Raw genomic sequence first — 17,622 nt, 5'->3', positions numbered from 1 at the left:
GCACAAAGCTTAGTGAATTCAAACACAGACATTGTACTAACATTCATATTTACTAACCCTAATCCATTTTCCAATTATAGTTGTATAATAAGGGCAAAGAACGAATCAACGCCAATAATACAAGAAGGACTTGTAGGTTTGAACCGCACCGGGAAGATCCCGTATCACTTGGCCCTAATCACCGCACCTCATGATGAGTATTACGTTGGTGATCTTACCTACCCACCGCACCGGTAAATCCGTATCCTTTGGTGGTGTCCCCATATCCATGATTAGTTACATACAGTGCACATGTACAAATTAAAACAATACTTATATAGCATGCTTTTATAATAAATTCAAATAATCACACACGAGCTAACTAGCAAACACAATCATCAATACAACGGTGTGAGAGAACTCACCTTGGGTGAATAGTAAGGATAGCTAACAATCAAATAATGCTACCAAGCTTGAGCAAACTTCAAAACCTCACCTAAGAAGGACTAAAGGTTAGAAAGGAGAAGTAATGAAGCTATGAGTTGAGAAAAGAGTAATCACAGCAAGGTCTCTAAAACAGACCTGCTGTTCAAAACGGATTTACTCCAGAATCTAAAACATAAACATAGCTTTAACTAAATTTTATAGGAAACTATGATTACTCAGGATTCTAGAACTATAAAGAACTCCTTCTAACTCCAAAAGATGAATTAAATATGAATTTTACAAAATGATGTATCACTTCTGTCTCCAACAATACAGTCAAGTGATGTTGGCCAATTCTACCCAACTTGTGAGTAGAATTCGTCCAAACCAAAATTCATAGAAGTAAAGGACATACAAATGAAAGTCTCAGAGTTGGAATTGAATGAAAAGCATCTCTCAAACTCCAGATATAAAATTCATATTGTGGACAATCACAACACTAGCAAAAGCTGGTGACTGCCCACTGATCTGGAGTGTGGATCCATTCTAACCAATGTATAATTGGAAATAACACCCCATCTGCTCCAGATCTTAAATTCATAATATCAGGAACATATAGAAACTTGGAATCACTCTGGATCCTTTTCCAAGCCTTAGAAATGATGAAAACAAAATGACATATCAGAACAGACCCGGATCAGACCTAACAACAAAGATGTCATTCTTTCCCATAGATAAAGTCCTTATCAGTGAGGTTGGCCTGCTTAAGAAAGTTAGCCAACTCAATTTGTGAACTTTGGGAACTGTTTTGGGGTCCTTGTGAGTTCTAGAGCTCAAGATATGAGTTTTACAAAATGACTACAGATCTGATGGAAAACAGAATCGCAGCCACTCGTGATTCCTTTTTGGCTTATCCATCCTTCTCCCTTTGAAACACATTTTAAGATGTGTTCATCATCCCAATTTAGTCCCCATGATCATGGTGGTACTGAAAAGGGTTAGGTATCATTAGGATTTCATTTTTCCACAAGATTGTAATAATAATCAACATGAAAATGAACATAAAGCACATAAAATCACCATTCTCCCTTTTAGGGTTTCCATGATCTTTTGCAACATGTAATCCCCTAGATCCATCATCCACCATATATGGGGTGAAGATAGGATCTTGAGATGATGTATAACATACAATTCTTTGCAAATAACAAAAGAGATACAAATCAAATAAGAAGGAGAAGAAGTAAAGATGAAATCATAAAACTAGAACAAGGTTATGAATCAAGGTGTAAGAAATGATAAGGAGGTTCATACCAATATGAATCAAGGCTGGAAATGAACAAGAATTAAGCTCCAAACAACAGCCCCTTGGCTACTCTTGATCCCAAAGAGAGAGAGAAGGACGATGTGAGAGAGAGAGAGAGAGTAGGGTTTAGAGTGTTTTTCTTGTGTGTGTTCCAAATGACTCAATTAACACGTTAAGTACTATTTACTAGATGGATTTTGCAAATAGGCCCATAGCCCATGGACTTCAATAAAAGGAGTTTACAAGATGATCAAAAGAGTCCAATAACATAAGAAATCAGACCTTGGTTAAATAAATTAACCCAAGGTTACAAGAATAATTAAATTAAAATAACCAAACGTACCGAGAAAAACCGGGGCGTTACAACTCTCCCCCACTAAGAACGGACTTCGTCCTCGAAGTCAACGCCTAGAAACACATCTGGATAATGAGCCCGCATCTCGCATTCTGGTTCCCAAGTCCATTCCGAACCCTTCCTATGTTGCCATTGCACCTTAACCAGGTTTATAGTCTTGTTGTGGAGAGCTTTCGTTTTTCATTCTAAAATAGCGATTGGTTTCTCAACATAATTGAGATGCTCGTCAATCTGTATGTCCTCCAGTGGTATCACAACGGTCTCATCAATAACGCATTTTCGTAACTGAGACACGTGGAACGTATTATGAATTAGACTAGGCTCGTTAGGCAGCTCTAAACGGTAAGCCATCTTTCCCACACGGGCTATGACCTTGTGGGGGCCAATGAATCGGGGTCCGAGCTTTCCCCGCTTTCGAAATCGAATCACACCTTTACAGGGGGAGACTTTGAGCAACACATAATCTCCCACCTGGAACTCAAGATTGGAGCGTCTTTTGTCGGCATAACTTTTCTGACGACTCCTCGCTGTGACCAAATGATCCTGAATCACTTGGATTTTCTCCGTAGTCCGTAGCACGATATCGGTACTCCCAAGTACCCTCATCCCAACCTCGCCCCAACAAACGGGCGTCCTGCACTTCCTCCCGTACAAGGCTTCATATGGAGGCATTTTAATGCTCGAGTGATAGCTGTTGTTATAAGAAAACTCAGCTAGATGTAGATGGTCATCCCAACTACCCCCAAAATCAATCGCACATTCCCTAAGCATGTCCTCCAAGGTCTGAATTGTCCGCTCACTCTGCCCGTCTGTCTGCGGATGGAAGGCGGTGCTAAAATGTAATCGTGTGCCCAACTCCTCTTGAAACTTCCTCCAGAACCGAGAAGTATATCGGGTGTCCCGATCGGAGACGATAGAAATGGGTACCCCATGTAATGAGACAATCTCCCGAACAAAGATCTCGGCTAATTTCTCCGCCAATGAGCTCTCCTTTATAGCCAGAAAGTGAGCACTCTTAGTCAAACGATCAACAATCACCCATATCGTATCGGCTCCTCGGGCAGTTCTAGGAAGTTTTGTAATGAAGTCCATGGTTAGATGCTCCCATTTCCATTCAGGAATCTCCAATGGTTGCAACTTCCCATGCGGTTTCTGGTGTTCCGCCTTGACCTTCCGACAGGTCATACATTCTTCCACAAATCGAGCCACATCATTCTTCATTCCATGCCACCAGTAAGCCTCCTAAAGGTCCCGGTACATTTTAGTAGCACCAGGATGGATAGAAAATTTTGACTTATGAGACTCATCCATTAGGGTTTTCCGATTTCCCCCAGTATATGGAACCCAAACCCTACCGTAGCGAGTCAGCAAACCCCGCCCGTCTCGTTCCATATTAGGCAACTCTTTCCAAATCTTCTCACGCCTGATGTTTTCCTCTAGTATTGCCGTCTTTTAGGCGTCCCGGATCAGATCTAACAAAGACGACACCATCGTGATCCGGAGACACTTAGCTCGAATCGGTTCGGCAGATTGTTTACGACTGAGAGCATCAGCTACCACATTAGCTTTACCGGGGTGGTAGTGAATTTCACAATCATAATCTTTTACCACATCCAACCATCTGATCTGCCTCATGTTCAAATCCCGCTGCTCGAACAAATATTTCAGACTCATATGGTCAGTGTATATGATAAACTTCACTCCATAGAGATAGTGTCTCCAAATCTTAAGAGCGAAAACAACAGCCCCAAGCTCCAAATCATGAGTGGGGTAGTTTCGTTCGTGGGGTTTCAGCTGTCGGGAGGCATAGGCTATCACCCTATCTCGTTGCATTAACACGGCACCAAGACCCTGAAGCGATGCATCACAGTAAACCACCATATCCTCAACCCCATCAGGTAAGGCCAAAATCGGAGCATCACACAATCGTTTCCTCAACTCATCAAACGCCAACTGCTGCTCCGGGCCCCAAACGAATTTCACTGATTTCTTGGTCAATCGGGTGAGTGGCAAGGCGATTTTAGAGAAATTTTCAATGAACCTTCGGTAATAACCGGCTAAACCCAAGAAACTGCGAATTTCAGAAGGTGTTTTTGGAATCTTCCATTGTTTAACCGCATCAACCTTGGCTTGATCGACCTTAATACCGTGTTTGTTTACCACATGCCCCAAGAACTGAACTTCTTCCAACCAAAATTCACATTTTGAGAATTTAGCATAAAGCCTTTCTCTTGCCAGAGTTTCCAGAATCTCCCAAAGGTGTTGCTCATGCTCCTCTTTGCTCTTAGAATAGACCAAGATATCATCTATGAACACTATGACTGAACGGTCAAGCATCGGGCTACACACCCGGTTCATGAGATCCATAAACGTTGCGGGTGCATTGGTGAGCCCAAAAGGCATCACCACGAACTCAAAGTGCCCATAACGAGTACGGAATGCTGTTTTCTCAATGTCTTCTTCACGAACCCGCATCTGATGGTAACCGGAATGTAAATCAATCTTGGAAAACCAAGACGCTCCCTGAAGCTGATCGAAAAGATCGTCAATACGTGGCAACGGGTACCTATTCTTTATTGTGCGCTTGTTTAGCTCCCTATAATCAATACACATTCGCTGGGATCCATCTTTCTTCTTCACAAAGAGAATAGGAGCACCCCAAGGCGAGCAGCTTGGCCGTATAAACCCTTTATCACTTAGTTCTTGAAGTTGATCTTGGAGCTCTTTCATTTCAGGTGGTGCCAAGCGGTAAGGAGATTTCGCTACCGGAGTCGCACCTGGCACCAAATCAATGCGAAACTTCACTTGCCGAATAGGTGGCAAGCCAGGGAGTTCCTCCGGAAAGACATCGCTGAAGTCGGAAACGATAGGAACGTCGTCTAGTGCTATAGCAGAAGAGCAAGAAGCCATGGCCAGGCAGGGAATGTCCCCCTGAATAATAAGTTCTCCACCTCTAGGGTTTCGAACACGAACTTGCTTCTTACGACAGTGGATTTTCGCATCAAACGCATCAAGCCAATCCATGCCTATAATAACGCAGAGCTCTCGCATCGCAATAGGGATAAGATCAATGGGGAATTCAACTCCAGAAAACTCGAGAGTGCAACCCCGATAAACATCGGTGACATAAATAGTGCGGTTGTCGGCAACTTCGACAACCATTGGGCGAGCCAATTTTCCGATACTACGCCCCAAACGATTAATAAACGTGCGAGATACAAAAGAATGGGTAGCACCGCTATCAAACATAACAACAACGGGCTCAGAATCTAGCAAATAAGTGCCTGATTCACCACATACAATCATGTAAACATTTCTAACTACCATTTATTAAATAATGCAAGGGTGGAGAGAAAGGAAAAAAAAAAGAAATTTACCTGCCACTGTCGCGGTAATCACCGGCTCATCCGCAGTCATCTGGTGAGCACGACCTCGTGTCACCATAGTGGGTCCCTTAGAAGACGATGCAATTGCAGGATTTGTACCCCCGTCTGCTTTACCAGCCTTCAACTTCGGGCATTCGGGCTTCTTGTGTCCCGTCTCGTTACAGTGATAGCAGACGGGAGCAGCAGAAGTAATCTGAGGAACTGCACTCGCAGGGGGAGCCCTACAATTCTTCCAATGATGCCCAGGCTTTTTGCAGTTGTAGCATATCAACGGATTTTTCTCGCCCTGACCTGAAGACGTCCTGTACTCATACCTTGACTTACCACCCTGCTTTTGCTTTTTCTGGGCATCTCCGGATGTCTTGGAAGAGGTGTCATTGGCCTTCCTCTTGGACTGGGTCTGCAACTCGATTTCCCTCCTCCTCGCTGCATCCATGATCGCGGATAAAGTCGGGAACTCCTGCATGCTAACGAATTCCCGAATCTCGGTACGTAGAATGGCAGTGTATTGGCTGACCAACCAGGCCTCGTTCCCAGCAAACGAGGGACAAAAAGATAACATCTCCAAGAACTTGGCGTTCAGGTCGCTAACGGACTCGGTAGTCTGTTGTAAGGCCATGAACTCTTGTTGCATCTGCTACTGCTCCACCTTAGGCACATATTGTGCCTCAAACCTCTCCACAAATTGGGCCCAAGACATGGCCCTCACTTCTTCTTCGTTTAATAAAGCGGTGATGGTATTCCACCATGTCTTTCCCCTTTTTCGCAGCTGATTCATGGCCATCACAACTTTATACTGGTGCGGACACCCAACAGTCATGAAGGCGCCCTCAACATCTGACACCCAGTGCTTAGCAGCAACTGGGTCGGATTCACCGTTCCAAAGAGGAGGGCTACACTTGCTGAACTTCTCGAAGTAGTATGCCGAATCCCGAACGGGCGGAGCCGGTAACGCTCCCCCGAGAATAGTTGCGAGGCGCTCATCCAGAAGAGCACCAACTTGGTTGATTATGTCATTGGTCACACCTGAGATTAGTTCATTGAAAGCGTTATTGAATTCCTCAGCGACAATATCCCTAACTTGCTCCATTTGAAGCTGATTAAGTCGAGCAGGCGGAGCCATCTGTATCCGTAGAAGGAGGAAAATATTTAGAAATAATTCAGCCTAGATATTTCTAGGAAGACGAAACACTCAGCTTGCCAAAAATTTCTCAACCTTGCCCCGACCCGAAACCGGCACCGATGTTTCAAATAGTAGGGGGCCTTCTACTACCTTCCACACAAGTTCCAATTTCGCATTCGCGTCTAGTTTCAAAATTTCCAGCTCGCTCTAGCCGTTAATTTTACAACTCTCTCACATGTTAACACTAAATAAGTGTGTAATCTAACATTTTAAGACTAGTAGAATCCAATTCATAGTCAACAATTTAACATAAACATTTAACATAAGAAATAAGGCTTACTTGGCTGGTCGACTGGCACACCGCGACATCTTCCACTACTAGTCTTCAGAAAGTTTGAAAAATCTTTTAAAAAGAAAATAAACTCTTATAGAGCCTCAAATTTGAGTCTAGAACATCCACATGAATGCCTTGTTCCCTCAAACTGTGGCTCTGATACCAACTTGCGACACCAAATTTTTTTTATTTTTTTATTTTTTGCAAAAATTTTAAACTTTTAAAACTCATCTTAAATTAAATCAAACAACTGAAAAAGTCATAACACAATCCATCAAACTTAACAATAATATAAAATAAGTGCGGAAGAAATAACAATAATAAGGCCCCAACAAAAATAACTAGTAGCGATGTCCCGGTGCTCCATGTCAAGCCTTAGCCTCTTTAATCTTAACACCTGAAAAGTTATAAGGGAAACCGTAAGCACAAAGCTTAGTGAATTCAAACACAGACATTGTACTAACATTCATATTTACTAACCCTAATCCATTTTCCAATTATAGTTGTATAATAAGGGCAAAGAACGAATCAACGCCAATAATACAAGAAGGACTTGTAGGTTTGAACCGCACCGGGAAGATCCCGTATCACTTGGCCCTAATCACTGCACCTCACGATGAGTATTACATTGGTGATCTTACCTACCCACCGCACCGGTAAATCCGTATCCTTTGGTGGTGTCCCCATATCCATGATTAGTTACATACAGTGCACATGTACGAATTAAAACAGTACTTATATAGCATGCTTTTATAATAAATTCAAATAATCACACACGAGCTAACTAGCAAACACAATCATCAATACAACGGTGTGAGAGAACTCACCTTGAGTGAGTAGTAAGGATAGCTAACAATCAAATAATGCTACCAAGCTTGAGCAAACTTCAAAACCTCACCTAAGAAGGACTAAAGGTTAGAAAGGAGAAGTAATGAAGCTATGAGTTGAGAAAAGAGTAATCACAGCAAGGTCTCTAAAATAGACCTGCTGTTCAAAACGGATTTACTCCAAAATCTAAAACAGAAACATAGCTTTAACTAAATTTTATAGGAAACTATGATTGCTCAGGATTCCAGAACTATAAAGAACTCCTTCTAACTCCAAAAGATGAATTAAATATGAATTTTACAAAATGATGTATCACTTCTGTCTCCAACAATACAGTCAAGTGATGTTGGCCAATTCTACCCAACTTGTGAGTACAATTCGTCCAAACCAAAATTTAGAGAAGTAAAGGACATACAAATGAAAGTATCAGAGTTGGAATTGAATGAAAAGCATCTCTCAAACTCCAGATATAAAATTCATATTGTGGACAATCACAACACTAGCAAAAGTTGGTGACTGCCCACTGATCTGGAGTGTGGATCCATTCTAACCAATTTATAATTGGAAATAACACCCCATCTGCTCCAGATCTTAAATGCATAATATCAAGAACATATAGAAACTTGGAATCACTCTGGATCCTTTTCCAAGCCTTAGAAATGATGAAAACAAAATGACATATCAGAACAGACCCGGATTAGACCTAACAGCAAAGATGCCATTCTTTCCCATAGATAAAGTCCTTATCAGTGAGGTTGGCCTGCTTAAGAACGTTAGCCAACTCAATTTGCGAACGTTGGGAACTGGTTTGGGGTCCTTTTGAGTTCTAGAGCTCAAGATATGATTTTTACAAAATGACTACAGATCTGATGGAAAACAGAATCGTAACCACTCGTGATTCCTTTTTGGCTTATCCATCCTTCTCCCTTTGAAACACATTTTAAGATGTGTTCATCATCCCAATTTAGTCCCCATGATCATGGTGGTACTAAAAAGGGTTAGGTATCATTAGGATTTCATTTTGCCGCAAGATTGTAATAATAATCAACATGAAAATGAACATAAAGCACATAAAATCACCATTCTCCCTTTTAGGGTTTCCATGATCTTTTGCAACATGTAATCCCCTAGATCCATCATCCACCATATATGGGGTGAAGATAGGATCTTGAGATGATGTATAACATACAATTCTTTGCAAATAACAAAAGAGATACAAATCAAATAAGAAGGAGAAGAAGTAAAGATGAAATCATAAAACTAGAACAAGGTTATGAATCAAGCTGTAAGAAATGATAAGGAGGTTCATACCAATATGAATCAAGGCTGGAAATGAACAAGAATTAAGTTCCAAACAACAGCCCCTTGGCTGCTCTTGATCCCAAAGAGAGAGAGAAGGACGATGTGAGAGAGAGAGAGAGAGAGAGTAGGGTTTAGAGTGTTTTTCTTGTGTGTGTTCCAAATGACTCAATTAACACATTAAGTACTATTTACTAGATGGACTTTGCAAATAGGCCCATAGCCCATGAACTTCAATAAAAGGAGTTTACAAGATGATCAAAAGAGTCCAATAACATAAGAAATCAGACATTGGTTAAATAAATTAACCCAAGGTTACAAGAATAATTAAAATAAAATAACCAAACGTACTGAGAAAAACCGGGGCGTTACAACTGATCACGAACACCCACATGAAAGTAATCAACAAGATAACCATATAGAAATCAATCAATCAAGTTTAAGAGCATAACAAGAATCAGATCACTCAAAACAGATGAATTTAGGGAAGTTCAAGAACGAAAATTACTTGTATTTCTGTCGGAATGAGAGCGAACCTCGGCCTGATCTTATGCAACCAGTCATAGCCTCATTGTTATTTGATGATTCCAAATTTAAACTAATGCATATACCATATATCAAAATCTTTAACATTCAATATGTAATATCCTATCTATATTCAAAATTCAAACTTTAGCTTAGAAAGTACCTCCAAAAATCTGTTGAATAGAAGGAAATCAGAATGTTTGGGGATGCTTCTCATCAATTTCAATTACTTTGTTTACTTTCCATCTTCCATCGGCCATTGTAACTGTCGTTTTGCCGGGAGCGACAGTAGCAACGACCTTGCTGCTGCCTTCTTTCTTGATCGATGCTTCTGTTAACCATGTCTCTCTCCCACATCTCTTCTTCCTCTCTAAATCAATCCCTTAACATCTCTTAATTTTTCTTGTTGTCGCTATCGCACACACTCACCAGAAAAAGAGTGTATGGGTGTGTGCGTCAGAGTGTGTTGTGTTGTTCCCATCGCCACAGAGAAACATGTCATTGCCTTTCTCCACAATATAGTAAGCCCTAGAACTAATATTATTGAAAATACCTTAAATGCCCTTAAAATTTCCCTCTGGTATGATGTGCCCTTAAGCGTAGTGCCAACATCTGCTCCGATTTTGATGAAACAAGAAGAACCAATCAGATTCTTCTGGAATTAGGGTTCTAACATGGCTTGATAACAGGAATATAATTTTTTAAGATACAAAAAAAGGGAAGAACTCATGTCGTAGCCCCGAGCTTTGGTAAATCAAATCTAATTGGCGAACCATGGGAAGGTAAGAAGTTGGCGATGCAGAAAAAGATGAGTCAAGATCGCCGGCAGGAGGTGATTCGAGGTAGAGAACGTTGTTGAAGATTTCAGGAGGAGAGTTGATGTAGAACGTGGTAGATAGCCCTCATTGACAAAACCCTAGAAAATGGTCCCTGTGATTTTTTGGATAAGATAAATAGTCTAAACGCGCGTTCATTTTAGAAATTATAAAGCGACATGATTAGACGACACGCTTTTTATGCTGAGTTCCCTCCGTGTTTTTTTTGTTCTGACACTAATTTTAAGGGCACACAAAAATGCGCGTCCTAAATCCTTCAAATTTTTGAAGAGATGACATTATTTTTAGGGCACACGCTTTTGCGTATCGTAAATCACTGCGTGTCATGGTTTACGCGTCATTAAAGGCCTATATTCTAGTAGTGTTTACATGTTCCAAAACTTGAGGGCAAGTTTTGTAACTTTCAAAACATTTCATCTTTCATAACTTATGAGTTAATGGTTTAATAAAATGAGAGACTTTTCATTTTATATAACCTATGTGTTTAATAATGGACTTTAAAAGAGTGACTTTTGGTAATCCATAACTTGAGGACAAATTATGGATTCCATTAAAACACATAATGATCAAGAATTAAACTAACAAGTAAGCTACAAATAATTCCTATGATCTTCTAAACTCATAAGTTCATGAACAAGCATATCAACAATTTCAAGAATCATAAAATTAACCATATAAAACTTGAAATTTTGATAATAGCTATTGAAAATGGATTAGCATAACCATTACACCATCTAAAACAAGTTTTATAATACCAAAACAGTTTAGGGTAATGTTTCTAGTCCATTTCCAGCAGCAAAAGTCGAAAAACTACATTCTGGGGCTCCTACTCGTCAAGTATATGTACCTACTAGACGAGTAGGATGAGTTTGTGCTTGGACTCGTCGAGTCCCCCCATGGACTCGGCGAGTCCACTGTCCAGACAGCAAGATTTTCAGCTTTTTTCACAATTTTGCATCAAATATCAAGCAAACAAGCCTAGGCTCTGATACCACTATTGGGTTTTGAGCATTCTAACACTCCTAAGGTGTACATGCAACCCTAGAAACCTTGGATCTATGTTTTACTATGATACATGCAAAATTGATTTTCCAAGGTTCTTAACCTATCTAGCATACATGGGGAACTTTTAATCAGAAAAGATAGTAAGAAATACATACCTCTAGTTGCTTGGATTCCTTGAGAACCTTGTGAGCCTAGCACCTCAAGTGTGATGCCTCAAATGTATCACACAACACCAAATACACTTGGAATAACCTTGAGAGAAATAAAACACTTCTAAAATCAGTTATGCCCTCTTGTTCTCCCACTAGTGCCGATTTTGGTCTACAACATGTTGCTTATATAGTGTGTCATAATTAGGGTTACACCATGTAAACCCTAACTTGACATGGCTCTTTATTTCCATGATCCATGGGTTCAAAGACACCATGGAGCATCATATGGGTTTTAGCCCAACTTGATAATCCATGGAGCATTAGCCCACTATACAAGTATGGGTGATTTACACAATCAACCCATATATTTAATTAGTCTTCTTTTGATCACTTAATTAATTCCAAATTAATTCTTGATCAATACTAATTAAATAATATTATTAATATATTAGAACTTATAATATATTAATAAACCTTAAGTGTTATTTCACTCATTTTGGTCTATCCAAATGCATGATGCCATGCAACCCAAATGGACCATGCTAATCGGGTCAAGTACATTCCAGAATAGTTATGAACTTAGACACCTAATCCAACAAAAAGATGGTTCAATGATATGTTTGAATTATGTGACAAATGGATACCTGCATACTTCAGTCACACAAGAATGTCTGGATTGATGAAAACCACTTCAAGATCAGAAAGCATGAATTCCTTCTTCAAAACTTACTCTCAATCTGGAAATTTACTTTTACATTTCCTGATGAACTATGACACAGCAATTCAAAAACAAAGAAATACACAACAAGAGCTTGATCATCAAACAAAGAAGGCGGTATATAAATTTATTTCACCACGACCAATTGAATAACATGCTGCAAAAGTTTATACAAGTACATTGTTTTATGAAGTACATAAAGAAATCTATAAAGGTTCCTGGTACTGCCAATACGAACATTTTGGAACAAAAAATGGATGGGAGTTATACAAAGTGGAACAACTGAACAAAAACAGTGATCTAAAAACAGAATTTGAGGTAATATATTCTTATTTTAAATTTTGTTGAATCAACACATAATATAAAAAAATATTCAGTTATGATTATAAAACACTTAATGCTTTAATTTTATTTTGAACAGGTAGAAATAAAACTTCCAACAAATGATGTAAAATGTACTTGTGAACACTTCAACCGCTTTGGGACTTTGTGCAGACATGCATTCAACATACTCATGAAACATGGAATTAAGGAGATACCTGAACAGTACATTGAGAATCATTGGAGAAAGGATGTGATATCAAGGCATTATAATTTTGGTAGACATGTATATGATACAGGAGACAGTGAAATTAACAGATTTGTCAATCAAGCATACTACAACTTTGAAGCATGTTTGGAATACGTAAGAAAAAATAAAGAAAAAATGGATTTGTTTGTTAAGAAAACAGAAAGCATGCTGAAGGAATATGAAAACGATCCTACAAATGGATTGCAGAAAAATAGGACAGATGTTGAAGCGGTAGGAAAGCTTATGGGCATATCTATTCCAAAAGACATTGACATCAATGTTTCAAATGTTCAAAGCAATAAAGGATGAGGAAAGAAAAGTAGAATTCAAAAGTGCAGCAGAAATAGCGTATAAAAATTCAAACAAGCAAACAAGAAGATGCTCAGGATGTGGAGAAAGGGCTCCTCATAACTTGCGGACATGCCCAATCAAACTTGCAGCAAAACAATCATCAAAAGCTACATAGATATTTACTGCTTTAATCAGTAATGAATAAGTCATGAATTTTTTTCAAAATAATATACTTTTTGTTTAGTACACTTTACTCTTTTATAAAACAGAATTTACTATGATTTTGTCTATTGTATTTAATCTACTTTGATTTGATAATATATTCATTCATGATTAAACTTCTATTAAATGTTACTACAAGCATTTAAGATTACATATAAACTGTTATTCAATACATGTAATCATTACACATAACCATATACAATATTCATCTATATAATCATAAAATATTATGTAATACTACTTCATATGTTTTGTTTAATCATAAGTGATTAAAAATATGGTTACACATAAAAAACATCTAACCATTACATATAACCATATACAACATCATTGTTCCTAACAAATATACAACATTGCTCATAAAAAATCTAAAGATAACAATATTCATATCCCTATTTCACAAGTCTTCAATAACAAATAATTTCACAAGTCTCAAATATCACGTTCCCCATTTTCCAAGATTCTTGTTTTTCATATTCCTAGCTAGATTTTCATACAGATTGTAGCTAACTCCAAGAACACTTCCACCATTACTTAGAAAGATTATCTCCATTGAACATACAAAATCTTACTACATATCTGATGTAGAGAAATGTTGTTCATTGAAATTTTCTTTAAATGAACAACATCCCTCTACTTCAAAGACATCTAGTAAAGATCTGATATGTTCAATGAAGATAAACTTTTTAAGTAATGGTGGAAGTGGCGTTCTTGGAGTCAGCTACAATCTGTATGAAAATCTAGCTACAAATAAAAGAACAAGAATCTTGAAAAAATGGGGAACATGTTATTAGGTACAGCAAAATTAGTTCTTTTAGACTTATAGACTCCATATTTTACCTGAAACAAAATGGAAGTTGTTTACATCATAAATAAGTAATGGTGATATATAAAAATTGAAGAAATTAATAAACAAAACTAACCATTTGGAAGTATAAGGACTCATCTTTGAAGAAATACAAGGGTAGCACGAGGCTATGCCCTTTATACAAACATAATCACTTATCAAAAAATACTATATGGTTGTACCAATCAATTTTCATTTATAAAGAAAAGATTCTTCAATACAAACACTAAAAAACAAAACTAAAATCTTACAAAGATAAGATTTTGCATGGTGATGTATTCCATGCAGTAAAGATAAGCTCACTTATCAAGAAAAAGATATAATAAATTATAATGTGTTGTACAACAAATATAATCATTTATGATTACAAAAACAGAAAAAAATAATCGATACAATCACTAATGATTACATATAAGCAACATATAATCAATACTAAAAACATAAATTACATATAAAAATATAACATAATCACTTATGATTAACATTCAATAACATAATTCACACAAACAAACTTACATAATAAAATCCACCAAAATACATATTAACTAGTTTTCCATCATCATAAAAACAAACATTCTTCACAATATCCATAACATACACAACATAAACAAACTTGTTCTTATAACATCATCAATAAGAAAATATTCAATCAAAAAAAATTTGACAACCTTCTTTCTATATTCCATTGAGCATCATATGCATGCTTACCACGAATCTTTTGATCAACTTTTTGATACTCATATGCAGCTTTCAACACATCATCACACTTTGTATTAATCTCAGAAGTTAAAATTATTGTTGTATATTTCATTCTCAACTTTTCCAAAAATTTTTCTTGAGAACCACCTTCTTTTGGAAGACCACATTTCCATTTAGAACCTTTTTCTCCAAAATAACTCTCCATATGTCTCATAGCAAAAACTCCACAATCCACTTTGTTATAAACTGTCCTCCATGGCATTGTTAATCTTACTGGAGTAAGATTTTTATCAGCCATTTCATTTGCTTTAACATGATCGATCTCTTTTAAATACTTCAAAAAAGACTTTTGAAACGTACAAGAGGTTGAAAACATATCATATATGATTTCAAATCTAAAGAATAAATATCATTTGAAACTTACAAGAGGTTTAAAACTGCAACATACTTATCATCGAAATCAGCATTATCTGCACCATTATCGATAACCTCAAAAGCACATTTGTTCAAATTCATAACAATAAGATATATGTGCTTATGCCTCAAAACCGGGAAAAATACCTAACATCAACATGTATAATATTAGAAATAAAATATTAATATATATATATATATATATATATATATATATATATATATATATATATGTATACAAAAAATAAATATACCATATCAACATCCTTCAAAACCTTCAAGTCTCTATCACCAGAAACACTACGAGAGAAGTTGTCCTTGAAAACTTTATATTTTGCAGTTTCATTCAAATGAGTATATTTAAATGACAAAGTCTGTAATATAAGAAAATCATAAATGATTATATAATAACATGTAAATATTTAATAAAAAAATTATTAATGATTATCAACATATGAAAAGCAAAGAATAAAATAAAAACTTACAGTCTCAGAATTCATGAACAATCTGAGTGGAGATTTAACAACATCTCTGAATTTCTCTTGATGATTTAGTATACAAGACCATGAATCAAGAACACTAACATGCAAATGGGTTTTTTTATAAAGACTTTCATAATTAGCTCTAAAACCAATAACATATGTTTCCATAAGCAATACAATATCCCTGCATATATTTATTTAAATGTTATTTAAAATAAAAAATTATAATTATAAAAATAAAAAATTAAATTAAAAAAATTACCCTGGATTTCCTTGAAGATTGAAAAGCCATTCACAAACAACATTTTCTACTTGTGACAAACGAGGTTTAAAATCAATTAACCTTTCCTTAAATGGTGACTTATAAACATAAGAAAACTTCATTTGTCTCTTTCCTTTGGCATCCACTACTGATGTTGCTTCTTCATTTATATCTTTAGGTTTGCCAGAAACAGGTTTTGATGGTCCTTCTAATGTACCCAAAGGGGGTGCAAAAGAAACTGGACTAGCATCAATAACATCAACATTTGGAATAACACACTCTGGACCAGCACTTGGTTTTCCCAAAATAACTCTATCCTTAATCTTTTTCTTTGTCATCCGTTTAGAAGAAATTTGACTTTGAGATGACTTCTTGGAACCTTCAGAATCTTGACTAAATCCAAGACTAAAACTTGGAACAATATCATTTTTCAATGATCGAGTCTCATTTGAATCCTTGTTTTTATTTGAACAATCTTCAACATTTTCTACCCAATAAAATTATAAAAATCATATATGAATAAACAATAATTATAAACACAATTATATATGAATAAATAATAATTATAAAAAAATTACCTCCATCTTTATTTTTATTTGAACAATCTTCAACATCTTCACCTTCTCCATCCTTCTTTGCTACAATAACTTTATCAACATTATGATATGAAATTACTTTATTCTTATGATCATCCTCACCCAAATTTACAGTCCCTAAATTGTTAAAATCATAAATGAATCATCTATATAACATATTTATATATATTTTATGTATTAAAAATACATAAATAAATACTTACCATCATCAATACCAGCCAAATTCAAATTCACATCATCTTCAACTAGTTTCTGATTTAAACAACCATCAGTACCTATAAAATTCAAATATAAAAAATTAAAATCATACATGATTAAACTATATATAATAATAAAATATGCCTACCTTGATCCAAAGTATTAAGAAAACTTTCAACAACTGGATCGCAAATAAATTGACTAAAAGATACACCTTCCTGGCTATCAATTAGACCCACACTCTTAGTAACATTTTCGAAAACAGAATTTAAATTCATGGCCTCTTCTTTATTACATCCACTTCCATTTCCTTGTTCATCATCTTCATCATCATCACCTTTACCTTCAACATGATTTTTACCAATATTGCCCTCATGTGGACCACTTCTATCCCCCTGACCACCAGAACATTTCTCTTGATCATAATCTTCAACATTTTCATCATCATTAAGAAAATCATTCCCATAATCTTCATCATTAACTTGAACAAAACCAAGTGTTAATATCGGTTCTTTATATTTTTGTGAAACATAATGGAAATCAAAACTTTCTGTGCTTAAATCTTCAACAAGAAATAATAATTTCCAATTTTTCAAATTTTGACTTTAAGGAAACTTTAACACTCCCTCGTCTATCTTTACTACAAGATCCATTTTCAAATCCCTCATCTTCTGATACATACATGAAATTTTACTTTCATACACCTACATAAGAAAAAAGATACTTACAACTAAAATACTTAAACATAAAAAGTCATAAATGAATAAACTA

General features: G+C 36.5%; 1 protein-coding gene across 1 annotated transcript; it reads left to right on the top strand.

Moving 5' to 3' along the window:
* Positions 1 to 12,218: 12,218 nt before the first annotated feature.
* LOC145112240 (uncharacterized) lies at positions 12,219 to 13,149 on the top strand. Its single transcript, XM_079048430.1, has 2 exons — positions 12,219 to 12,386; positions 12,691 to 13,149. Exons 1-2 carry the CDS (start codon positions 12,219 to 12,221, stop codon positions 13,147 to 13,149), a joined length of 627 nt encoding a protein of 208 aa, XP_078904556.1.
* Positions 13,150 to 17,622: the final 4,473 nt, after the last annotated feature.

Source organism: Lactuca virosa, chromosome 5, assembly GCF_052849685.1.
Source record: "Lactuca virosa cultivar CGN04683 chromosome 5, Lactuca_virosa_CGN04683_v6, whole genome shotgun sequence".
In the NCBI taxonomy this organism is placed as follows: domain Eukaryota; kingdom Viridiplantae; phylum Streptophyta; class Magnoliopsida; order Asterales; family Asteraceae; genus Lactuca; species Lactuca virosa.
Note: the sequence above shows the minus strand (reverse complement) of the source record. Positions and strands in the feature narration are given on the sequence as shown.